Here is a 27,238-nt window from a genome sequence, read left to right as displayed (position 1 = left end):
TTATTGACTTACTTGTCACTATGTTGGACACTGATTTAGTGAGTTACCTGGCATTTTTATTTGCTTGCAGTCGATGTCTGCCCACGCCCTTCTTGTAGCAATGGGATAGATGTCCATCTGTCAGGATCTTGATCTCCATCTTGATCCCTCTCTCTCCCTCTTCTCTTTCTCTCTCTGTCTGCCTCTTTCTTCCTCCCTCTCTGTGTCACCCCCACGTGTTGTTCCTCCCCCCATGTTGTCCCTCCCTGTGTTGTCCCTCCCTGTGTTGTCCCCCCCTGTGTTGTCCCCCCCTGTGTTGTCCCTCCCTGTGTTGTCCCCCTGTTGACCCCCCCATGTTGTCCCCGCCTGTGCTGTCCCTCCCCTCCCACCCCCGTGCTGTCCCTCCCCTCCCACCCCCGTGCTGTCCCTCCCCTCCCACCCCCGTGCTGTCCCTCCCCTCCCACCCCCGTGCTGTCCCTCCCCTCCCCCCCCGTGCTGTCCCTCCCCTCCCCCCCCGTGCTGTCCCTCCCCTCCCCCCCCGTGCTGTCCCTCCCCTCCCCCCCCGTGCTGTCCCTCCCCCCCCCCCGTGCTGTCCCTCCACCCCTCCCCCGTGTTGTCTCACCCCTCCCCCGTGTTGTCTCTCCCCTCCCCCGTGTTGTCTCTTCCCCCCCCCCCCCCCCGTGCTGTGTCGCGCCCCCCCCCCCGAGCTGTCGCCCCCTCCCCCCGTGCTGTTCCCCTCTCCCCACCCCGGTGCTGTCGTTGTCGTCCCCCCCCCGGGTGCTGTCCCTCCCCTCCTCATTCTCATTGCTCTGTGTCATCACCCCCTCTCTATCCCCCCTCCCTTTCTTTGTTCGTCTCTCTCTTCCCCTTCTTTCTGTCCCCCATCTCTCTGTCGCCCCCGCCCTTCCTCTCCCTTCCTCTCTGTCCCCCCCCATCCCGTCCCCTCTGTCCGTCCCTCTGTTTCTCTGTGTGCCCCCCTCTCTCTCTCTCCCACCCATCTTTCTTCTCCCCCAAACCCCTCCTCCCCGGTGTCTCTCTGCCCCCCACCCCTTGTCTCTCTGACCCTCCCCCCGTGTCTCTCTGCTCCCCCACTCTCTCTCTCTGCCCTCTCTGCCCTCTCTGCCTTTCTCTGTTTGCGTGCCCCCATCTCTCTGCCCCCCTTTCTCTCTGCCCCCCTTTCTCTCTGCCCCCCTTTCTCTCTGCCCCCCTTTCTCTCTGCCCCCCTTTCTCTCTGCCCCTCTTTCTCTCTGCCCCCCTCTTTCTCTCTGCCCCCCCCTTTCTCTCTGCCCCCCCCTTTCTCTCTGCCCCCCCTTTCTCTCTGCCCCCCCTTTCTCTCTGCCCCCCCTTTCTCTCTGTCCCCCCCCCTTTCTCTCTGTCCCCCCCTTTCTCTCTGTCCCCCCCCTTTCTCTCTGTCCCCCCCCTTTCTCTCTGTCCCCCCCCCTTTCTCTCTGTCCCCCCCTTTCTCTCTGTCCCCCCCCTTTCTCTCTGTCCCCCCCTTTCTCTCTGTCCCCCCCCTTTCTCTCTGTCCCCCCCCCTTTCTCTCTGTCCCCCCCCCTTTCTCTCTGTCCCCCCCCCCTTCTCTCTGTCCCCCCCTTTCTCTCTGTCCCCCCCCTTTCTGCTTGTCCCCCCCCTTTCTCTCTGTCCCCCTTTCTCTCTGTCCCCCTTTCTCTCTGCACCCCCCTTTCTCTCTGCACCCCCCTTTCTCTCTGCACCCCCCTTTCTCTCTGCACCCCCCCTTTCTCTCTGCACCCCACCTTTCTCTCTGCACCCCCCTTTCTCTCTGCACCCCCCCTTCTCTCTGCACCCCCCCTTTCTCTCTGCACCCCCCCTTTCTCTCTGCACCCCCCCTTTCTCTCTGCACCCCCCCTTTCTCTCTGCACCCCCCCTTTCTCTCTGCACCCCCCCTTTCTCTCTGCACCCCCCCTTCTCTCTGCACCCCCCTGTCTCTCTGCACCCCCTGTCTCTCTGCACCCCCTTTCTCTCTGCACCCCCTTTCTCTCTGCACCCCCTTTCTCTCTGCACCCCCTTTCTCTCTGCACCCCCCTTTCTCTCTGCACCCCCCTTTCTCTCTGCACCCCCCTTTCTCTCTGCACCCCCCTTTCTCTCTGCACCCCCCTTTCTCTCTGCACCCCCCCTTTCTCTCTGCACCCCCCCTTTCTCTCTGCACCCCCCTTTCTCTCTGCACCCCCCCTTTCTCTCTGCACCCCCCCTTTCTCTCTGCACCCCCCCTTTCTCTCTGCACCCCCCCTTTCTCTCTGCCCCCCCTTTCTCTCTGTCCCCCCCTTTCTCTCTGTCCCCCCCTTTCTCTCTGTCCCCCCCTTTCTCTCTGTCCCCCCCTTTCTCTCTGTCCCCCCCTTTCTCTCTGTCCCCCCCTTTCTCTCTGTCCCCCCCTTTTCTCTCTGTCCCCCCCTTTTCTCTCTGTCCCCCCCTTTTCTCTCTGTCCCCCCCCCTTTCTCTCTGTCCCGCCCCCTTTCTCTCTGTCCCCCCCCTTTCTCTCTGTCCCCCCCTTTCTCTCTGTCCCCCCCCCCCTTTCTCTCTGTCCCCCCCCTCTTTCTCTCTGTCCCCCCCCTTTCTCTCTGTCCCCCCCCTTTCTCTCTGTCCCCCCCCTTTCTCTCTGTCCCCCTCTACCACCCCTCTCCTCTGTCCCCTCTTTCCTCTCTGCCCCGCTCTCTTTTCCTCTCTCTCCTCTCTGCCCCCCTTTCTCTTTCTGCCCCCTCTCTCTTTCTGCCCCCTCTCTCTCTCTGTGCACCTCTCTCTCTCTCTGCCCCCCTTCTGTCTCTCTGCTCCCCCCTCTATCACTTTTCCCACCCTCTCTTTCTCTCTCTCGCTCCCCCCCCCCCCCAACCCTGCTGAGAGCAGGAACAGCGGTTTCCCAACTTCGGACAACTTCGTGGTTTTCCAAGGCTTTAAAAAAAATCAGAACCCGATGGAAAACAGCAAATCTGTTCGAAGTTTGGAAACTGCTGCTCCCGCTCTCAGCACCTATCAGCTGTGAATATGGAAAGGAATGTTAATGAGCATTGGATAAAGGTCTGAGCTTGGACATTCCAAATCAGCTATGAAATGGATAGTGCATTTTTTTTAAAAGCCAGTCTGGTCGGAAAGCCAGAAGCCAATGAGAAATTTCTTATCCCTGAATTTACCAAACACGGACCTTAAAATTTTTTTACCATGGACATTGGTGTCCTTGTATGGGCACGTTGCCAACCCCTAGTCACCTGAGTCGCCACTCTGGGCAATTGGCTTTTGGATGTGATGGCTTTGTCCTGTGTGTCATGATTACTCACATTATCCATATCCAGCCCTCAATCTACTGTATTCTGTTACTCCGGACCTTCATCACAAAACACATGAGCACTTGAAGTACAAGGTGTGTTGTTTACTTCTGTCAGCTGCTCAGAGTCAAAGAATTTGTAATTAATTCTGATTAATCCTGAGGAATGAATCTTAACAAACATGGCAATCAACTGTTAAGTACCGTCTTACCATCACGAGCTATTGCCTTATCAGGGCCTTTCCTCTCCCTGTGGCCTTTTTTTAAATTCACCTAATCTCCCAAATTAAATTCAGTCTCGGGTGCTTTTATACAATGTCTCAGAGCTCTTAATTTTTTACGAGACCTCAGCCTTGCTGAAAGCATTCAAATGTGCAGTAAAACATTGAACTAATAGTAGTACCTTCTCCAGCAGCACAGGTGATTTGGGATTTCACCCATAGATTAATTGATCAGAACTATATCCTCCAACCATCTGGAGTGAACTCTATACATGAAACATGCCAGGGCATTTATCAACTTGCAGTCTGATTGATCAGCTAAAATTTAATGCCATATTTCTCAATCACCACATGATTCCTTTCGGAGACCGTTGCTGAAAGGACATTCAGCTGTGGTATTCATGACCATGATGCTCATAACCGTGTCTCTGAACTCGCCATTGGCAAGTTCCCCTCCATTATCAGTCAGAAATTTCACTGGTGCCCCAAGTCTGGTCCCTATCCATTTCTCCATAATTTTGTTTGTAATAACCCTTTTGTCCTTACTGAGTATTATTGTAGAAAGTTCAAATCTGGTTGCCAGGTCTACAAAATATAGAGTCATAGAGAGATACAGCACTGAAACAGGCCCTTCGGCCCACCAAGTCTGTGCTGACCATCAACCACCCATAGAATGAAAATATTTCTGTCTTTGTCCCATACTTTGTGATCCATGGCAACTACCTCATTAAAGTCACATTTCAATGGAAGGCTTCGAATAGGATGTGGCAGCATCCTCTAATACGTCTTACAGATTTCACAATTCTTACTAATCTCTTCTATTAACCTTGTATATTCCTCATCCACCACACCTGCATCTTTTAGCAGGATTTTTAACCTTTGCAAGTAGGGTGAGCAGATTGTCTATGTAACTTTAAAATAATTTGCTATTTTCCTCTCTGATCCTTATCACCTGATACCATTAACACTTGTCTAACATCTGATGAGAAACATCAGGTTTTGTTCAGGGGATACAATAATATTCTGGTTGGGTAAACTGCAGATCCACCGACACTCCAAAAATAATTTCCTTATCATGCTCCATGTCCAGTTTCCTTTGTGCCTTTTTCATAGAAGGTTTACTCAACAGCAAAGGTATCTCACTAGAGACTAGATTCGTACTTTTAAAAAATGGCTTAATCCAGCTATTTTACATAGAATTACAACTCTGTCTAGTGACCTCGATGTGATGTCATCACCAAACTTAAAGCAAGTAGTACTTTTATGTTGCTTAACCTTACTTAATGAATCAAGGTAACATTTTAACCAGTCTGTTCCACATACTGTCGAGGTGCAAGCACTATCTAGCATTGCAGTTAAATGCAACTAAAACAATTATCACAGGACTGAAACTCCTTGTGATCAATATAATTTGTTCGGATTCATCATTATCTTCAACTCCTCGTCAGAATTCTCTGCGTCATGTGTCATTTCAAGGACCCTGCCTCTGCTTTAGGCACTTCATCGCATAATGATACTTTGAGTCACACCTGAAGCACCTATTAATTGTTCCTTGGGCATTCCTGGGATTCCATTTGCCTATTGTTGCTGTTCCAATTCTGTCTTCTGCTGTAATAGCTAGATCTGCTGTAGGCATTTCCATCCTCATTTTGCGTGTCTTTAACCCATCCACGATATTGACACTTACCATTTCAAAATCTAGCAATCCTTGAGTGCTCTATACTTTTGTGTCACCGCGGAATGTCCCATTTGTTCCACAAAGGTTGAAGGAATTTTTTTCAAGTCAGCAGACATCTAATCCAACAGGGTCTCCTGCTCCAAGAACTGAACACCAGTTAGAAACAGGAGCCTGTCTACATGAGACATTTTAGCACAACCTAGCAATTTAAATGATAGTGCAGATCCAGGAATCTCCAAATTGAATTTTGCCAATCTTTTATAAAATCTGTTAAAGTCCATCGTATATTCCTCCATGGAATGACTATCTATTTTTCAAAATCTATCATCGTATGACCATGTCTCATAGCCATTTGACAAATCATGATTTTTATAAATTTTTTCCAAAAACTCCTAATAGAAGACTCAAACTTTCATTACTATCCAACTGACGGTCATCCAGCTCACAAAATACTTTACTTCTGATTTTACTTCTGGACGGAAGTGACAACACCAAGACCATATTGTGTTTCCTCTTTGGGAGGAACGTAACCTGTGTCGACATATCACTTCATTATTCCATATGGTTCAGACTCCGAGAACATCAGAAGGTAATCATACTTCTACAATTTACACTTGCTTTCTGCCATTTCTGTCTGAATTTTTTCTCTTAGCTTCCAACCTTCACCCTTAGGCAACCATTCTCTGCTAACATATTGTATTCTCGAAAGCCAATTGGTGAAGGATCGAACTGCAGCCAATCTTTATACACTTTCATATTTATTTAGAGTTACATATTACAAGCATACAACTCCTAACCCCAACAACCACAGTTTTAGTCTGTATTTATAGGGGGTTCAAGTGAATGCCCAGTTAATACCCATTACCTGCATACAATGAAACATAATTAATATACAGTTAACAAAGTCCACTTGCAAAAGTGATTGCTTTATACTTCAAACAAGCAAAAAGTCACATCATCGTTGTCACCTGCAAATGATGTAATGAACTACAGAATCAATTTTGTGAGATATCTGTCCCTTATTACAGTTGTCTCTGGATGAACCCTATTGTGACCCAATACTCTTTTTTTCAAAAGAGTGCACACAATCAATGCCAGTTTAATGTTAGTTGTGAATAAATATAATCTGAATAAGGCTCATATGAACAGTCCTTATCTCAACCCTTTGCTTTCCTGAGAAATGCAGCATGTGTGCTGCGCTCGAAATTTGTTATCTGGTGCATAAGTTGAATTATGTACTAACTTTTAGTTCCCTTGAAGAATTTTGCAAAAATGAATAGGGAAAGATCCCAAATGTGGTTTTCTGTTATAAGTAGTACTCTGACTCCCTGAGTTTCTTTAATAAATATTCCAGGATGAGGTGATACTTTGCCTTTGTACTTCCCAAAATTCCAGAGGAATGATAGAATCATTGGAAGTATACAACACGGATCTGTGCAGGCTGGTTGTTAGAGCAATCCAAAATAATCCCACTGCCCTGCTCTCTCCCCATAGATTCAAATGTTTATCTACTTTTCCAATTAAAAAAATGCAGGGGCCTCTGCCTCAACTATTCCCTGTGGTAAAGTATTCCAGACTGTATCTACTGTCTATGTAGAAAATGTTAGTGTACCATGTTGAAGGAGGTGCAGGAAGAGAGAGACCTGGCACACGCAAATCTTGAAAGGTGGCCGGACAAGTTGATAAATCTATTTTTTTTAATAACAGATGGGATCCTGGACCTTATACATAGAGTACAAAAACAAGAACGTTATGTTGGACCTTTATAAATCACTGGTTAGGCCTCAGCCGGAATATTGTGCCTAATTCTGGACACCACACTTTAGGAAGGATGTCAAGGGCTTGGAAAAGATGCAGAGGAGATTCTGCAGAATCATACCAGAGAAGAGAAACTTCAGTTATGTACACAGAATAACGAAGCTTGAATTGTTCTTAGAGCAGAGAAGGTTAAGGGGAGATTTAATAGAGATGTTCAAAATCATGAAAGAATATGTTAAGAGCAAATAAGGAAAAACTGTTTCCACTTATGTGTGGCCAGTAACCAAAGGACACAGATTTAAGAAAATTGGCAAAAGAACTATGGAGCAGATGAGCATTTGTTGAGCATTTGTTTCACGCAGTGTGCTGTTATGCTCTGGAATTCATTACCTGAAAGGGTGGTGAAAGCAGATTTAATAGTAACTTTTAAATGTGAGTTAAATATATATTCGAAAAGGAAACATTTTCAGGGTTAGGGCAAGAGAGCAAGGATGTGGGACTAATTGGTTATCTGTTTCAAATAACCAGTACAGGCAGGATGGCCCAAATGGCATCATTCTGTGCTGTATGATTCTATGAAAATTTCTTTCGTCTTTTCTCCTCACTTTCTTGGTGACCATTTTTTGATGACCTGTCATCCCAGACTCCTCAACCAGAGGAAGTCATCTTTCCCTATTCATTTTATGAAATCCTTCAAAGGAGCTAAAAGTTAGTACATAATTCAATTGCCTGCCTCACAAACAGCAAGATCTTGACCCCAATTGGGGTACCTTCCATTGCAGTGTAAGTTTATTTTTATAAAAACACATTCAGTGCTTTTTTTGCACGAATACTTGTCAATCAAGTCACTGATGTGTTTTATCATGGGCTATTAAATTATGACACAGTTGATGTGCCTTAAAAGTCCATTTTGCAGACTGGTAAATTCCAACAAGTCAATCATGAGCACAACCAATGGCAGTGTGCTCTAAATTGTGCAATACTTTAGAAAAACTTTGATTCACAGCATTACGTTTTTGTTTTACCACAAGAGGGGCTCTGTTTCTTCTCATTACATGCTAGCTGACTGATTTGGTTGTAAAATTTAACGGCTGGTCTCAACTTTTGTCACTGATGAGCAAAAACAATTGAAACAAAAAAAAAAGAAATCACTTTAAAAATCTACTTCACCTTTTACCATAGCAAAAAGATTACAGTGGCTGTATTTTTCTGCTTTTGATACTTTAAACTTAATTCCCTCTTCTTTGGTGCATTTCCTTTTTGCCACTTTCTTCCTTTTCGGTCATGAAAACCTCAAGACCAATGTCCGCTATCAAGAGGGAAAAAAGCTGCTGCAGAGTGACATAGAGAGTATGTGTCCAGTAACAGCTGTTAATGCAAAATAAACCACTGAGGGGTTTGACCATATACTTGCAATGCCATATGCACAAGTTATCATAGTTGTGAAACAATTAAGTTTTTTTTTAAACAAAAGAATCCAAGAATTCTAGATCAGGACTCATTTTGATGAAATGTAGAGTAGAGCTGCCTCTGAGTACATTGCTTTAGCTCCAACCTGAGTACTGTAGCACCCACTGATGGTCGTTGTTGCTCTGTGGTGTCAATACTGAGGTGGTGCTACACTACCAAAGGTGCCATCTTTCAGATGAGATGCTAAGTCAAGGCCCCATCTGCTCTCTCAGGTACCCGTAAAAGATCCCATGGCAGAATTTGGAAGTAAAGCAGGGGAGCTTCCCCGTTTGTTTTTACCGATATTTATCATTAACGGGCATCACTAAAACAGATCATCTAGTCGTTCTTGCATTGCTGTGAGAAAATTGGTTGCTGCATTGCCTACAATACAATCAAACTTGAAAATGCATTTAGAAGCACAGAATGTCAATCCAGTGGCTACAAGAGGTTCCATTTATACAGCTTGGACTACAACTCGATCTATCTAAATGTAGGACATAGTGCTGCATTATAGAATACCTGCAGCACATACTGAAACATTCTTGATGGTGAAGTTTCTGTATAAAGTTCATCTCTGCCACTTATTTTCTAATTGAACAAAGGTTATATTGTTCAGTCATTGTCAAGCCGCTATGGAATGAATAAAGCTATGCTATTGCTCTTAAAGCAGATTATTATTTCTGCACTTGGAGAAAATGAACTACAAAATATATACCCTCCATTTAGTGCTCGAGGAATCTTCCCCCCAGAAATCACCAAACTGCTAGTAGAAGCCTTTGTTTAAATTGCTGAGAAAATAGCACTTAGCCGACCTCAACTAGAAATTCAGTCAAGAAACACCCTCACTGAAGTAATAGGAATTGGCAAACTTTAGATTCCTGGATATTGATCTGAAGCTATCAATACTAGCCAAGTACGTTTGCTTTGACATTATGGAGTTAGAACAATTGGCAGGGTATGGGTTAATTACTTTCTAAAGATTTCAGTGATTTAGTCAACAGTAATGACTCATCTGAGTACATATAGTGTATCCACATATCAAGTGTGAGAAATAACATCCCTTCATAATGAATCTCCAAAAATTCCCTAACAGCCCCTTGCAGTGTTCTGTAAATTGTTAAGCCATTTACAGCCCTCCTGGGTGTTTGTAATAAACATCTCCAGATTTTGACTAAAACTATTGCAACTGTTCCAAGATCACTTAAGTGGCAATTGTGAATAGATTTAAAATTATAAATGCCCATGGGGAAAAAATATAACATGCAATAAACTGCTTAATTGGTTAACATATTAGCCAGATTTTTAATATGCTAAAAATTTATTGAAATCTATTTTTTTGCTATAAACTGCTCCCAACATAGAAATTTTCGCATTGCTGAGTGAAATATACTCAAAGGCAGAACTTAGGATTGAAAGTCATCAACCTAAGATTCAATTTTTTGAGTCAGGGTCAGTTTATTTGTATACATTAAGTGTCATCATTGTGACTGACCAGTAGACAGAAATTCTGGTCAGTAAACTCTCATCAATGCTGCATTCCTGTGAGTGCTTTATTTTTATAGATATCTTAACCCATTTATTTGAAATGAGTTAATAGCTGCAAAAAATAATTTTAAAAGTAATGTAATATAAGATCGGTAAGTATTTGTACCTGAAGTTCACTGATCAGAATTTCTATATTTATGAGGGGTCTGGACAGAGTAGATAGGGAGTGACTCTTCCTGTTGGCAGAGAAGTCAAGAACCAGAGGACACCGATGTAATGTAATAGGCAAAAAAAGCAACAGCAACCTGAGGGAAAACTTTTTTCGCAGCAAGTGGTTAGGATCTGGGATGCGCTGCCTGAGAGTCTGGTGGAGGCAGATGCAATCGAGGCCTTCAAAAGAGAACTGGATAATTATCTGAAGAGAGACAATTTGCAGGGCTATGGGCAAAAGGCAGGGGAGTGGGACTAAGTGAGTTGCTCTTGCAGAGAGTCAGCATGGACAGGATGGGCCGAATGGCCGCCTCCTGAGCTTTAACCTCCTGGGCTTTTTTATTCCAATTGAAGTTTGTCAGATTTTCCTATTTGGATAAACAATAATTATCTGTTGGATATAGGCATTATGTTTAGCTGTTAAATCCCATGTAATCAGGTATATTCTAGTGTCTTCTGGGTGTATCTTTCACCTTACACCTGAAAGTCAAAGATTTTTCTGTAAATGACCATTTTTCATAAAAATGAAATGTCCCGTCTACATTATTATACCTCTGGGCATACCACAATGTAACAGTTGGTTCCGGTATGTCCATAGACACTTATGCTATGTACACATTTGTGCGGGCCCTTAGAGTTTTGCACAGTGTCTATTGCTGGTGCTTCTGCTTACATGAGTAAAACATTGCTCTGTCTCTAGGCTCATTGCATATCAGTCATGTCCTAGCTGTTAACCAACCAGTAGAATAAATAGAATCAAAGGTTAGAAATAGTGATGGTTCATAATAGTGCCCCTTACATACCTTGTCACAATGAACCATTTAACATAGGAACTTGAAATATTGCCATATATGTGCAAAAGTTTGAAATCTCAAGGAGTGCATGGAACTATTTTTTAGATATATTGCGTGTTTTTTGAGCTTGCATGGAAGGCTTGGATTTACACACTTAATTTTTTTTATTCATTCATGGGATGTGGGCATCGCTAGCTAGGCCAGCATTTATTGCCCATCCCTAATTGCCCTTGAGAAGGTGGTGGTGAGCTGCCTTCTTGAATCGCTGCAGTCCATGTGGGGTAGGTACACCCACAGTGCTATTAGGAAGGGAGTTCCAGGATTTTGGAACGGCGATATAGTTCCAAGTCAGGATGGTGTGTGACTTGGAGGGGAACTTGTAGGTGGTGGTGTTCCCATGCATTTGCTGCCCCTTGTCCTTCTAGTTGGTAGAGGACGCGGGTTTGGAAGGTGCTGTCTAAGGAGCCTTGGTGCATTTCTGCAGTGCATTTTGTAGATGGTACACACTGCTGCCACTGTGCGTCGGCGGTGGAGGGAGTGAATGTTTGTAGATGGGGTGCCAATCAAGTGGCTGGCTTTGTCCTGGATGGTGTCGAGCTTCTTGAGTGTTGTTGGAGCTGCACCCATCCAGGCAAGTGGAGAGTATTCCATCACACTCCTGACTTGTGCCTTGTAGATGGTGGACAGGCTTTGGGGAGTCAGGAGGTGAGTTACTCGCCACAGGATTCCTAGCCTCTGACCTGCTCTTGTAGCCACCGTATTTATTTGGCTACTCCAGTTCAGTTTCTGATCAATGATAGCCCCTAGGATGTTGATATAGGGATTCAGCGATGGTAATGCCATTGAATGTCAAGGGGAGATGGTTAGATTCTCTCTTGTTGGATATGGTCATTGCCAGCACTTATGTGGCGCGAATGTTACTTGCCACTTATCAGCCCAAGCCTGAATATTGTCCAAGCCTTGCTGCATTTCTGCAGTATCTGAGGAGTCGCGAATGGTGCTGAACATTGTGCAATCATCAGCGAACATCCCCACTTATGACCGAAGGAAGGTCATTGATGAAGCAGCTGAAGGTGGTTGGGCCTAGCACACTACCCTGAGGAACTCTTGCAGTGATGTCCTGGAGCTCAGATGATTGAACTCCAACAACCACAATCATCTTCCTTTGCGCTAGGTATGACTCCAACCAGCAGAGGGTTTTCCCCCTGATTCCCATTGACTCCAGTTTTGCTAGGGCCCCTTGATGCCACACTCGGTCAAATGCTGCCTTGATGTCAAGGGTAGTCACTCTCACCTCACCTCTTGAGTTCAACTGTTTTGTCCATGTTTGAACCAAGGCTGTAATGAGGTCAGGAGCTGAATGGCCTTGGCGGAACCCAAACTGAGCGTCACTGAGCAGGTTATTGCTGAGCAAGTGCCGTTTGATAGCACTGTTGGTGACACCTTCCATCACTTTACTGATGATGGGGTGGTAATTGGCCGGGTTGGAATTGTCCTGCTTTTTGTGTACAGGACATACCTGGGCAACGTTCCACATTGCAGGGTAGATGCCAGTGTTGTAGCTGTACTGGAGCAGCTTGGCTAGGGGCGCGGCAAGTTCTGGAGCACAGGTCTTCAGTACTATTGCCGGAATATTGTCAGGGCCCATTGCCTTTGCAGTATCCAGTGCTTTCAGTCGTTTTTTGATATCACGTGGAGTGAATCAAATTGGCTGAAGTCTGGCATCTGTGATGCTGAGGACTTCAGGAGGAGGCCGAGATGGATCATCAACTCGGCACTTCTGGATGAAGATTGTTGCAAATGCTTCAGCCTTATCTTTCACACTGATGTGCTGGGCTCCCACATCATTGAGAATAGGGATATTTGTGGAGCCACCTCTTCCAGTTAGTTGTTTAATTGTCCACCATCATTCACGGCCGGATGTGGCAGGACTGCAGAGCTTAGATCTGATCCGTTGGTTATGGGATCGCTTAGCTCTGTCTATCACATGCTGCTTATGCAGTTTGGCACGGAGATAGTCCTGTGTTGTATCTTCACCAGGTTGACACCTCATGAGGTATGCCTGGTTCTGCTCCTGGCATGTCCGCCTGCACTCTTCATTGAACCAGGGTTGGTCTCCTGGCTTGACGGTAATGGTAGAGTGGGGGATATGCCAGGCCATGAGGTTACAGATTGTGGTTGAGTACAATTCTGCTGCTGTTGATGGCCCACAGCGCCTCATGGATACCCAGTTTTGCATCACAGTGAAAGAGGTTTCTTAGTCCCATGCTCGAGCAAGTCGGTCTACCTCACACATGGAAACTACACGAACCAAGACAAATTAAAGGAATGTATTTGAAATTATTCATTTATTAAAATATATTCTTGTGTCACTAAACTAATGCATTCAATAGCTTGGCTTTGTCATTAGAAGAAAATTGATCTTTTTCATTCATTCTCGTAAATTAATTGTCCTTAATATGAAAATGTCTTAGAGACATTATGTGTTTTAATGACTACTGATTAGGGTCCAGAAAAGTCCAAAGAAATGTTACTGGCAAACTTCACAATGTTTTGTGATTTCTAACACATAAAGAGCCAAAACTTAACTAATAGATCTTTTCAAATAATTTACTGAATTTTAACAAAAGCTTGCTTAATTTGTAAGCTGTACTCCAACAACATGGTTTCAGATGTCTCAAGAAAATAGAAAAGATCGGGGTCTGGAAAAGTTGCATTATGTAACTTTTATTTCTGCCTTGTTTTCTGTAATCAGCCTTGTTTATTGTGCAGCAGGAAGTAAGGAAGTAGAGGTACAAATGATTCTCAATCATTTTTATCTTAAATCCAACATGGATTCCTGACTTGTTTCAACAAAAAAATGGAGTACTTACAGAGTTGTTTCCCATCAAGGTGGTTCTCAAGAATAGAATTTTATTCCATTGCTGAATCCAGTGACAGCATTAATCATTGCCAGACTGGTATAGCAGAAACCCAATGCAGCCTACCTGATATTACCCAGTGCGTTGTTTGAAACCCAACTTCTGGATTGACGTAGTTAATACAACATTACTCTGGTTCAATCCAATACCCACAGGAGACAAAAGTTTCCATTCTATGGAAATTTTTTGCAGATAGACATAAAATGCTTCTAGGTGGTTTCAGTCCCAGATCAGAGATCTACTAATTTTGCATCATTGGCACAAATTGAAGTGGTAACATACACCGTTCTGGAGCTGGGCTTTTAGCAGTAAACCTAAATAATATCTGGCAAGCCCTTCATTTACCTTTTTCCCCACTGTACTTGTCTTAGTAGTGTTTAAATGTTTGATGTTAGCGTTCCTGAGGATTGTTATTTTCAGCTCAGTGAGAAGCAACTGCACCTACATTAAAAATTACCTGGAACCCTTAAGTTTGTGGTATAATTCCAGTGTAAAGAGAATTCATACTGGTCAGTATAACACTCCATACTCCATTTTAAGTATTTTAACGTGAAGAAGACTTATGTAAAACTATGGCCAGGATTTTATCCGGGTGATGGGGGTCTCGACCACCGATAAAAGTGCCGGCGAAAACCAAGCATCACCCCTTCTGTGGGAGGCCCGCCAAATGCAAGTTAGGTACTTAACTGGACAGTGGTGGGCCTTCCACAGGATCAAGAACCCCAGTGAAGAAGTCCCACCCTCTGAGATCTGCCAGCCATTCAGAGGCCAGCAGCTCTTTAACTGAGCAGCGCCACCGCAGAGGCGGTAGCTGCTGCCGGTGGAGCACCCACCTGAGGGTAAGGAGCAGTGCTGGACCAAAGCCACAGGTAGGTCTGGGTGGGGGTCGAGGGGAGGGGGTGTTGGGGGCCAGCAGCAAGGGCAGGGGTGGCTCTCATTGGGGCCCCCCACCCACCACTCTCCGAATCCAGGTTCCTCATTCAGGCACTATGTTACCCCGCACCCCCGGAGCTGGCAAGCAACCTGCCTGGTCTTTCCTACTGTTCTTACTGTGCGGCGACAGGCTTGCCTGCCACTGGGCTAATTGCAGCGGTGGGATGAGGCCCTTAATTGGGCACTAATTGCCCACTTAAGGGCCTCAATTGATGGCGAGGCAGGAAAGCCGTTCACAGGCCTTCCCACGCCGGACTTAATTTCGACGGAGGCGGGAAGTTGTCAGGGCCCCCCCTCCAACCGCTACCATCCCACCCGATTATATGTTCTCCCCGCCTCCAAACCCACCGCAGGAGAGAACGTAAAATTCCCCCTATTTGTCTAATTGGGTGAAAGAAACAAATCTCTCAGCCCAAAAGGCTGTGCTGTAAATTGAACAGGCTTCTATAATAGTGATTCCTTTCTTATGCAATACTTCTTCCTTGATGCACTGGCCTACATTTCCAGCTGTTATGTCGAGTTGTACATTTGTTCAGTTTACCAGATTTATTTAAGAAGAAAAATACTTGCTTTTATATAGCACTTATTACAAGCTCAGGATATTTCATTTTGCTTTAAGGCCAATTAAATACTTTTGAAGTGCAATCGCTATTACAATGTTGGAAACACAGCAGATAATTTGTCCCAAAACAGCAATGAAATAAAGGACCAGATAATCTTTTTTAGGTTTTGGTTGAGGGATAAATTTTGGACAGGACACTGAATAAACTCCTCTGTGCTTCTTTGTTCCTTGGGTTTTTTCACATCCACATGAGAGGGCAGATAAGGCCTTGATTAAAGTCTCATCCAAAAGACCTCCGACAGTGCAGCACAACTTCAATACTCCACTGAAGTGTCAAGCTAGATTTTGTGTGTCATTTGCCAAGAATGGGACTTGAACCCACAACCTTCTGATTCACAGATGAGAGTGCTACCACTGAGTCATGGCTGACCTTAATAGGAATTGTAGTGTAAACAGATGAAATCTCATCTGAACTTGACCTGAATAACACCAGGTGCAACTAAAAAAATTGGGTTTTTACACAGAATGAACTGGTTTTATTCTCTGTTCTATTGATGATGGGGCATTATACAACTTCCATTCTAACGATGCATTTACTTATATTCATTTATAATTTTATTAGCTTCCTTGTGTGTGATTGAATAACCCACAGTAAACCTGTTGTTTGGGTTCACCTGTGAATTTATAGTGGCTGCCATTTAAGGAGCTGTTGCTTTCATGGTCAGAGGATTAGACACTGTCATACCTTCCCGGTTTCCAAGTGCACTTTGTGGGATGGCGACATTTGAATGCAAGCTTGAGTTAATATTTTCCCATTTCTCCTCCCTCCCTTCCCCAATGACTTCTGCATTTTGGGCATATTGTTGAGCAGAGATGAGCTTGCTTGAAATTTGGCAATGGTTCTTTATACTTTAGCAACCAATTTCCATATCATCAACCTACCTCTTCAGAGTTCAAGGCACACAGAGTGGCTGGCTTCATGTGGAGGCAAAATGCTATGTGCAGTAATATTGAACAGCAGTGGAAAGTTAACTTTTCAAACATAAAATTTTCTTCCAAGTTAAGTCTTCATCATTCCAAAGTGGCAGTCATCTTGGTGTCCAGTTATCCAATTGCTTCAAACATGGAAGGTCCAAAAATTTGAATCGTGGTGCAGAATTGGGAACATGTATCCATGAATCACAGATACTTTTGAGGATATTTAAAGGTTTGTTTTGAAAGGATAAATTTAGCAATGGCTAAATGGTTTTTTGTTTGTCCATAAGCTGAATATAGATGGTAATTGTACCTTTTGTTTTGAATTTAAGCTGAACATAGCCATTAACTGTACTTTTTCTTTGTGAATTTTTAGCATTGAGATGCAAAGTGTTACACTCACGTTGGCTTCGAAACTGGTGATCCATCTTGTCTTGAAGAAGCAGGAGGTAATGGAAACTAACTCTTATAATGATGAATCAATATGCTTCTGAGAGAGGCTTCTACAGCATTCTCATATATGGCTCTGTTCTCAACAGAAATCCTTGGATTCCATAAGTCAAGACCTCAGACAGTGGGTTCATTTAGTTGCACAGAGTTGTGGAGTAGAGCAGCAGACAGAAATCCGATTGACAGCTGCAAAAGTCCTCATTGACGCTATCCCATCTTTGCTTGCCAATAAACAACTTTATTTAGGTGAGTAAATATTTCAGGCGAAATAGAAGAGGTAGGCAGGAAATGCATTTGCTGCTGCTCTGTGAATAGATGCTTGAATCCAAATATATTTGCATCTGATTTGTTTATATTATTCCCCTAGAGATATTTGTAAATACATTGTACAGTAACCTTAATTTACTTTATACATTGCATACATTTATAATGTAATTCATTCTTTGATAGTTCAATAAGTCATAGCAATTTTAAACTATCATGTCATATAGTACAATGCTTCTTCACATCTAATCAAAGCCTGCTTTAGCACACTGAGCACCGTTTAAAATCTTGTTTTACGCATGTTATTTAATCGTAGTTGAAGCCGCCACCTTGTCTGGTCTGAACAGGTCTCAGATGTTTCATAAGAGTAGTTCTAATTATTTTCATTGATTTCAAATCTTAAGAAGATTTCATGGTTTTCCTGTGGAGACTAGGTCTGATCCAAATATACCTACCTGTGCTTGGTAGGTAAATATTTTGTTCAGAAAGCCATATACATATAACTTCGTAGGCTGTAGGATATTTAAGAAATAGGAGCAGGAGTAAGCCGTTTGGCCCCTCGAGCCTGCTTCGCCATTCAATAACACTGTGGTTGATCTGATTGTGGCCTTAACTCCACTTTCCTGCCTGCCCCCATAACCCTTGATTCCCTTGTCAATCAAAAATATGTCTAACTCAGCCTTGGATATATTCAATGACCCAGCCTCCACTGCTCACTGGGGAAGAGAATTCCAAACACTAACTACCCTCTCAGAGAAGGAATTCCTCCTCATCTCTGTCTTAAAATGGAGACTTCTTAATTTGAAACTGTGCCCCCCAGTTCTAGATTCCCCCACGAAGGGGAAACATCCTCTCAGCAACGACCCTGTCAAGCCCCCTCAGAATCTTATACGTTTCAATAAGATCACTTCTCAGTCTTCTAAACTCCAATGAGTATAGGCCCAACCTGCTCAACCCCTCATAAGAGAAACCCCTCATCCCAGGAATTAGCCTAGTGAACCTTCTCTGAACTGCTTCCAAGGCAAGTATGTCCCTCCTTAAATAAGGTGACGCCAAAACTGTACACAGTACTCTGGGTGCAGTCTCACCAATGCCCAGTACAGTTGTAGCAAGACTTCCCTACTTTTATATTCTACCCCCCTTGCAATAAAGGCCAACATTCCATTTGTCTTCTTAATTACTTGCTGTACCTGCATGCTGACTTCTTGTGGTTCATGTACAAGGACACCCACGTGCCTCTGCGCTGCAGCATTCTGCAGTCCCTCTCCATTTAAATAATAATCTGCTTTTCTATTTTTCTTGCCAAAGTGGACAACCTCACATTTTTACACATTATACTCCATCTGTCAAATTTTTGCCCACTCACAACCTATCTATATCCCTTTGCAGATTCTTTGTATCCTCCTCACAACTTGCTTTCCTACCTGTCTTCGTATTGTCAGCAAATTTGGCTACAGTACAGTCAGTTCCTTCATCCAAGACAATATAGATTGTAAATAGTTGAGACCCCAGCATTGATCCTTGTGACATTCCACTAGTTACAGTTTGCCAACCTGAAAATGCCCCATTTATCCCGACTCTCTGGGGGGAATTCTATGCTGTCCGCCACGGCGGTTTAGAGGTGGCGAGAGCATAAAAACGGGTGGGATGGTGGCCACCTTCTCAACTCCACCGAAATTAAGTCCAGTGCAAGCAGGCCTGTGAATGGCCTGCCCCTCCTACCGCTGTAATTAGCCGAGCAGCAGGCGGGTCTGTCGCTGCACGGCAAGATAAACCATGCGGGTTGCTTGCAGGCTCTGGGGTGAACTCCCTTGTTAAAAGGAACAGTACCTGAACAAGGGTCCCGGCATCAGGAAGGTGGGGGTCTGCTGTAAGCCACCTCACTGCCCTTGCTGCCATTCCACCTACAACCCCGTCCCCCATGACCCCCACTCCACAAGACCCCTCCCGCTCTGATACCTGTGGCTTGGGTCCAGTGCCGCTCCTTGGCCTCGGGTGGGTGCTCTGCGGTGGCGCTGCTCAGTTAAAGACCTGCAGGTCTTCCGTCGTCAGGGTCCCTGATCCTGTGGAAGGCACACTGTTGTCCAGTTAAGTGCGTAATTGGCACTTGATTCAGCAGGGCAACGCGAGGACATCAAGACCCCCTTTGCCCAGATAAAATCCCTGCCTCTGTTTCCTGTTAGTTAGCCAGTCCTCTATCCGTGCTAATATTTCACCCCCAACAACATAAGCGATCAGATTCCTCTGGTGCAAGAGAATAAAAATACATTTTGCTATCCAGAGTGGACGATGACTATGATGTGGCATTTGGAAGCCAGATTTACAAAAAACATGTTACAATGAATAATTTGTTATAAGCGAATGTAAAATGTTGCAGATTCAATTGATTGTGAGCAAACCTATTAGCCTATTAGCTAAATGTACTACCAGGTCCAGTACCACACCATACAGATCAGAACCTTCCAATTCAGTTTGCACTCTGCTGATATCAGCAGGGGCAGTAAGTCAAGTGCTGTAATTGGTTTTACCATCTGGGAATTGGAGAAATTAACCCAGTATCTTACTCCCAATCATAATCCAGTGACCCATGCTAGAGCGTATGGCCTAAAAATGCAGTGGCACAATGCACGATTTTCAAACTCCAAACTCGGACTAAGCATCCAGTATGGCGGGCAGGTGCACACGCTCATTATGGACTGGAAGTACATGACCCACCATGTTCATAAAGTTAGAAATTGTGGCGTCTAGGACCCAAGTCTGAATGCAACATTAGACCCTTTGCATTTGCAACTAGTGGAGCCTAACACCTGTTTGAGGCCCTATTTGTAAAATTGGACTGCCATGAGCATAGCCAGCATATAATATTCAGGAAAATGTGGTCTGCATGCCGTTCAACCAGCCACCCCTAAAGGTGGTTCCCTAAAGGGATGGCTAGAGGTCATCACTTAAAAAGGTCCATTTAAAAAAAAACTTACCTGACTTTGGAGAAACTCCTAGCTTCACTGCAGTACTGAAGATCATTGCAAGTGCCTACCCTGACTACCCACCCCCCCCCCCCCCCCCGCAGCTCCCCCCATCACCATTATCTCCTTCCCTCTCTCAATAACTGTTCATCTCCCACTCCTGATTCCTGCCTTTCGCCTGACCACTACTCCTCTCCCAATCGCTGCTCATTTTCCTCTCCCAGTCATGCCCCTCTCCCTCTTGATTGTTCCCTCCCTGCTGCTCTCTAGGTGGCCCCATCCCTCCTGATTACTTCACACAACATCCCCATTCCCTGTTAATCACCCTGCCTCCCAATCGCTCACCCACCCCCTCTGTCCTCCCCGCCCACCCCAACCCCACTGTCTCAGGACCACTGGCAGCAATGTTGCAGCCCAGGATTGAAATCCTCTTCACTAGCAAACTGCCTGGGGATACCAAGTGGATAATTAGGCTGATGCAAAGTAATTTCTAGGCTTCTAAGTATTCAGGCATGAGATTAGGGTATCTATTACAGTGAAATAACCTGATGACTTTCATTGTCTAATCTCTACTTGAGTTTTAATCACTTGATTGGTTGTATGGAAGCCCTCTAGTACGTCAGTTGAAAATTCATTGTGTGCCCAGGAAAGAAAAACGTATCGTTGCAAATGCAGCCCATAAAAATTCCCTTGTATTCTCCAAATTCGAAACAGTATTATTTTGGATACCTGTGTAATTCATAAACCCTCTTTTGCAATGCAGATCTACTGGCTACTCTAACACTGTGGAGATGTATTTTCATCCTTCTACAAGATGAAGAACAAGTGGTGAGGGACAAGGCCACAGATATTATACAGATGATTCCACCTTTTCTGAAGGCTTGTAAGGAAGATGGTACGATGCTTGTGTTTTTTTCTATTAAAGAGAAGCTGATTATGCAAAAAGTCTTTTGGTTACATATAAAGAAAGTATATACATCTAGGTTATAAGTGACCAATCAAGATTGAAGCACAAATTACATATTTGGAAGAGTAAAGGCAGATCCATCTTTGATTTGTCGGTGCACAATTTCAAAACTACTGTATATTTTATGAAGGGATCACATGTATAGTATTTCTGTGAGGTCTGTAAGGGTTCAGTAGCTCTTTCTACATAAGGACACAATCGTGCCCAATTCAAATTACCTACAGAACATGGAAAACATCCCTGATTGGTAGAACGGAAGACCTCTCTGATTGGTAGAAAGGAAGACATCTCTGGTTGAATGAGGGGTGTCTCTGATTCGTAGGCTGGAAGACATCTCTGGTAGAATGGAAAATGTTTCCGATTGCAGCTCATTCTAACTTCGGGAAATATAGCTGCCAATTATTTACAATTGCTGCTATGTTATAGAAGCAGAAGCCTTATGCAGGGTAAGGCCTCTCTCCTCCCCACCCGCCCCCACTTTTCCCCCCACAGAGTGTTCACTCTTGCTCTTCTGCTGTTCAACAGACAATAGCAATGTCCTGGTACCAAACCAAAGTGATCAATCTTAATGTATAAATCCAGATAGTGGGTGTCAGTTGGACAGTTAACCACTGAGAATACAGGTGCCATGCTTGGTTTGTGCGCACACTTTTACGATAGTCATTGTTAGATAGCGGTAAGGAGTAGGCACCTTGGATTATTTTCTTTTCTGCCTTCCAACTTTAGGTCCATTGCAGTGCCCCAATGGACATCCTTCTTGAAACCAGCTAATTAAACACAGTCCAGGAGTGGGACATGTATGAAGGTTCATTACTCAATCTGGATGGCCCTTTATCTGCTAAACCATCAGGGATCTTTGAAACAACATTGTTTTAAAAGGCTGTACCTGTTCGTATTGTTATATTTTGGATCTAAATGGTTTTGAATCCCAGCCTAGATAAGCCAATAGAATGATTCACTATCTTTTGTCCTTATTACTTAATACAAATTTCAGTTTCACTCCAAACGTAACTAAAAGTATGATGGTATAATGGTGATGCCTGTTTGTGGCAATCCATTCATAGGGTATTGCATTCTAGTCAAGCTATGAAGTGATCTTCCATCCTCAGTGTTGAATTTAAATCACCAGTAGATGGATACAAGCTGGGAACTATATTTGAATCAGTCTGTCTTTCAATGCTGACTTTCCAGTTTGATAGTTTGATCTTTTTCACCAGTATAACATTTCCTTTCATTGGACATAGGTGTTTGGGCATACTGTATGTTCATTCATAAACCATTAATATCAGTACAACAATTTACTATGGCATTTTGCTTGTGTAATGGTTCTAAATGGGATTCTTCCTGTTAACAGAGTGAAATGTGAAAGGTGTGTTTAACTTAATAAGCTAGATGTTACAAAGAATTGCAAACGTGTTAGGTCAATGGTGCACTGAAATCTGGCAAGTTTTATCAAAATGACTTTTCAGATATAAGGGAAGTAAAGATTTAAAAGAAATGAATTCAAGTATGTATCATGTATAATTCATCATGTAATTCCCAATAGTATAACAAGGGTGTTATTAAGGATAAAGCATGATTTTGAGTTAATGGAAGTGTGAATATAGTCTCTTACCAACCCCTTGGCCATCCAATAATTTCCTCCATTCCTTCAGCAAATGAAAAATATTTATTTTAGATGGTAAAAGACTTCATTAATGAACTCCCGCTATCAGAAGGTACTCAGTACCTATACAGAAATAGTTTGACAAACTGGATTTTAAGAAATGTTGTATTTATTTTCCTTTACCAAAGTGCATTAAGTGAAATGTTGCCCTGTACTTTTTCCTCCTTGCTGTCTGTAATTCACTCTATCTCCTTGATGCTGACACTCCCGTGTGCAGCAGTGAAGAAACAAATGATGCAGTAAGGAAATACATGGCATTGAATCAAACCTAATAATTGATACTTAGACTGAAATTTTAAACATTAAAGAAATAGTCTTGAGTGTACTTTGTCCTTACAAAACATTGATATGGAGTGTAACATAACACAATGGTATAGCTATTCTAAGATGTGAGATGCCTGTTTCTTAGGACAGTTCATAATGATAATGAAAGACTCTTTTCTAAAAGTTCCCAATAGCACAAATGGAGCAGAGTACAAAAAAGTTGGTAGAGCTGTATTTGACTTTGCAGCAAACTAAGTTTTATAGTGTCACAGCATTTGTGTGCACCCACAAATCGTTACACTGAGCATCCCATATCAGGTTTACTATCAGAGGGAGATGCTGAATGGAATCTGAGAAAGGGACAGAAGGAGAGCCACCTTCAGATTGTTTCTTTACCCAAAAAGCAACATTGGTAGAATCCTGGGAATAATTGTCTTCTTTCTTAAGTCAGTAGGCTATGGCGGAGAGGCCTAGAAGGGGGCAAACAAGGAAATAATATCAAATAACTTTGCTCTGCCTCAAAAAAAAATGTTTTATTACATTTCCCAATGGAAAATACAAGCCCTTGGAGATTGGGATGGGGGGGAAGTGAGCAGAATTTTTTTTCATTTTGAGTAATCCAAAATAATTCAGGAGTATCTTGCTCTGCTGGACATGACAACAAATCTAAACTTTATCAGCCTCTGCATTTTCTTACACCAATCTTCCTGTCCATTTCACATTCCAGCTCCAGTTCATTGTTCCCCCTCCCCTTTTGAATTGTATTCCATGATAAGTAATTTCCAACAGGGAAATGGAAAATTACCTGAAGCTATCACAGTTCTTCTGCTAAGTCAGAATCTGTGTATAATTGGATGCAGAACATCTGCGATCAGTATGAGCCTTATGGGTGATGGAATTTTGTGGGGTGGGGGGGAAATGTTTAAATTGGGATGACAGAAAACATGAGATTTGGAAGGTATTTTTCAAATAACAGAAAATGATGGTATATATTAGAGTCATAGAGTTATACAACACAGAAACAGGCCCATCAGCCCATCGTGTCCGTCCTGGCCATCAAGCTCCTATCCATTCTAATCCCATTTTCCACACTTGGCCCGTAGCCTTGTATGCTATGGTGTTTCAAGTGCTCATCTAAATACTTCTTAAATGTTGTGAGGGTACCTGCCTCTACCACCGCTGCAGCAGTGTGTTCCAGATTCCAATCATCCTCTGGGTGAAAATTTTTTTACTCAAATCCCCTCTAAACCTCCTGCCCCTTGCCTTAAATCTATGCCCCCTGGTTGTTGACACCTCCGCTGGGAAAAAGTTTCTTCCTATCTACCCTATCTATGCCCCTCATAATTTTGTATACTTCAATCAGGTTCCCCCCTCAGCCTTCTCTGCTCTAAGAAAAACAACCCTAGTCTATCCAGTCTCTCTTTCTAGCTGAAATGCTCCAGCCCAGGCAACATCCTACTGAATCTCCTCTGCACCCTCTTCAATGCAATCACATCCTTCCTATAGTGTGGCAACCAGAACTGTACACGGTACTCCAGCTGTGGCTTAACTAACGTTTTATACAGCTCCATCATAAACTCCCTGCTCTTATATTCTATGCCGCGGCTAATAAAGGCAAGTATCCCATATGCCTTCTAAACCACCTTATCTACCTGTGCTGCTGCCTTCAGTGATCTAAGGACAAGTACACCAAGGTCCCTCTGACCCTCTGTACTTCCTATGGTCCTACCACCCATATATTCCCTTGCCTTGTTAGTCCTCCCAAAATGCATCACCTTACACTTCTCAGGATTAAATTCCATTTGCCACTGCTCTGCCCATCTATAACGTCCTGTAATCTAAGACTTTCCTCCTCATTATTTACGACACCACCAATTTTCGTGTCATCTGTGAACTTACTGATCATACCTCCTATATTCACGTATAAACCATTAATGTACACTACAAACAGCAAGGGTTCCAACACCGATCCCTGCGGTACACCACTGGTCACAGGCTTCCAATCGCAAAAACAACCCTCGACCATCACCCTCTGCCTCCTGCCACTAAGCCAATTTTGGATCCAATTTGCCAAATTGTCCTGGACCCCATGGGCTCTTACCTTCTTGACCAATCTCCCATGCGGGACCTTATCAAAAGCCTTACTGAAGTCCATGTAGACTACATCAACTGCTTTACCCTCATCTACACATCTAGTCACCTCCTCGTAAAATTCAATCAAATTTGTTAGACACGATCGCCCCCTGACAAAGCCATGCTGACTATCCCTTATCAATCCCTGCCTCTCCAATTGAAGATTAATCCTATCCCTCAGAATTTTTTCCAATAGTTTTCTTACTCACTGTTCTGTAATTACCTGGTTTATCCCTACTACCCTTCTTTAATAATGGTACCACATTCACTGTCCTCTGGCACTTCTGTGGCCAGAGAGGATTTGAAAATTTGTATCTGAGCCCCTGCAATCTCCTCCCTTGCCTCTCATAGCAGCCTAGGATACATCTCATCTGGGCCAGGGGATTTATCCACTTTTAAGCCTGCTAAAACCACTAATACCTCCTCCCTTGCAATGCTAATTTGTTCAAGTATATCACAATCTCCCTCCCTGATCTCTACACCTACATCGTCCTTCTCCATAGTAAACTCAAATAAAAAGTAATCATTCAAAACCTCATCTACGTCCTCCGGCTCCACACACACATTGCCACTTTGGTCCCGATTGGGCCCTACTCTTTCCCTGGTTATCCTCTTGTCCTTAATATACTTATAAAACGCCTTGGGATTTTCCTTAATCTTGCCCGCCACTGTTTTTTCATGCCCCCTCTTCGCCCACCACTCAGTTTATGTCCATTGTTTCTCACAGTGTCCTCTTGCCTACATGTACTCCCTGTGCAATTCATAGAACCAATAATCTTTCTGTGCTAGTTTCTGATTCCATGACTGATTTAGAAACCTAAAGAATCTGTTTCAGAAAATCTGTATTATGTTTTGCAAACCGAAGCGCACACACAAAAAATAACCCTTGTCAATTACACTTAAAGCATTTTGACTGCTACTTTAAATTACGTTCAGATTGAATATTCATCTTGTCACAGGAAGTCTAACGCCAGTTTAGACAGAAGACTAGATACAGGTTTACAGTTTGCCTCTTTGCAGTACTAACACGCTCAGTAGGAAGTGACTGGTTTCGAAGAGTTGCTCTAGTTTCCGCTGCAATGTCTTACTGCTGTATCAGCCTATAAAATTCAAAATTCCATAGGTTGTTGCTGAGTTATGTAAATAAAAACAGCTTGCAGAAGATTTGGCAGACCTTTTTAGGGTTTCTTTTGCCCCCCCTGAAATGCAAGTACATATTTAGTAATTCAAATGTGTGCTTTTTATGAATCATATGGCTTGATGTGGTTGAATATATTGCTGTTGGGCTGCAGTCAATGGGTTTGGCTTTGGAGTCATGAGTCAGGGCTTCAGACTGTAACCGCTATCACTTCCTGACAGTTGGAAAAGTATTCCTATAAATATGATAACACAGAGCAGTTACCAAAGATGCAGAGACCAGACAAAGCTCCAGTCTTGGAAAATCTTCCCAAGGATAATTGAGATAATATAAAGAAGTCAGAGTAGGAGTAGATAGAATTGGCAAGCATGTCATTAATAACATGAACATAGATGCCATGCTAGAAAACTAGCAAAGGCTGGCCAACAGCTGTCACCTCAAAGTCACTCTTGAATATAGACCTTATGACAGGTGAAGGGAAGTAATTGGAATGAAAGAGCAGTGGAACAGGGCTTGTCAGAACTTAAGTTGATGGTATATCAAGCATTTGACTATTAATATAGGCAATAATTAAAAAAAACACAGGAAAGCAGATTTTGTAACAGCGATAATTTCAAAAAGAACTGAATTTTTTTTTGAGTGGCGATGGCACAAGATGTATTTAATTGCACTCACTATCATGCACAGACTCTCTACTTCACTCTGTCACGTGTTTTCCAGCACAGTGAATTTTACTGTATTTCTGCCTATTAAGTCAAAAATACTTTCTCCTCCAGTAGTTACTAATACTTAAAATTTGAAAAGAGAGACATTTATACAACTTCTTAGATCTCAGTTACTTTCATTAGGGATGTATCCCGCAATATATTTTAATTTGTGGAATTAAATCTTCAATATGTACCTCCAGTAACCCAACCAGCAGTAAGTTCTACATTCACAAAATATTTTGAGTATCATGTCTGGTTTCCATAGCAGCCATAGACAGTTGGAGGATTACTTGGATTGAAGGTATTCTGATTTATCTATCTTACCTATCTGAAATTTAAAAAAAATTTAATTAGCTTCAAGACGGTTACGGGTGAATCAGTATAATTGAAACAAAATTGTCAAACCAAGTCACACCAAAATGTTAATCTTGTTTCCTCTTTTAA

At 43.3% G+C, this 27,238-nt stretch overlaps 1 protein-coding gene across 7 annotated transcripts in view; it reads left to right on the top strand.

Annotated features, from left to right (window-relative positions):
• Positions 1-27,238, top strand: part of thada (THADA armadillo repeat containing) — a 432,101-nt gene that overhangs the window by 345,270 nt on the left and 59,593 nt on the right. For all 7 annotated transcript variants that reach the window (XM_068045168.1, XM_068045169.1, XM_068045167.1 and 4 more), the window contains 3 exons: positions 16,619-16,691; positions 16,782-16,938; positions 20,683-20,814. In XM_068045168.1, the coding sequence (XP_067901269.1) occupies positions 16,619-16,691; positions 16,782-16,938; positions 20,683-20,814 (362 nt within the window). The remainder of the gene's footprint in view (positions 1-16,618; positions 16,692-16,781; positions 16,939-20,682; positions 20,815-27,238) is intronic.

The sequence above is a fragment of the Heterodontus francisci genome, chromosome 13 (genome assembly GCF_036365525.1).
Source record: "Heterodontus francisci isolate sHetFra1 chromosome 13, sHetFra1.hap1, whole genome shotgun sequence".
In the NCBI taxonomy this organism is placed as follows: domain Eukaryota; kingdom Metazoa; phylum Chordata; class Chondrichthyes; order Heterodontiformes; family Heterodontidae; genus Heterodontus; species Heterodontus francisci.
The sequence above is the reverse complement of the archived record's forward strand: the minus strand, read 5'-3'. Positions and strand labels throughout refer to the sequence as shown.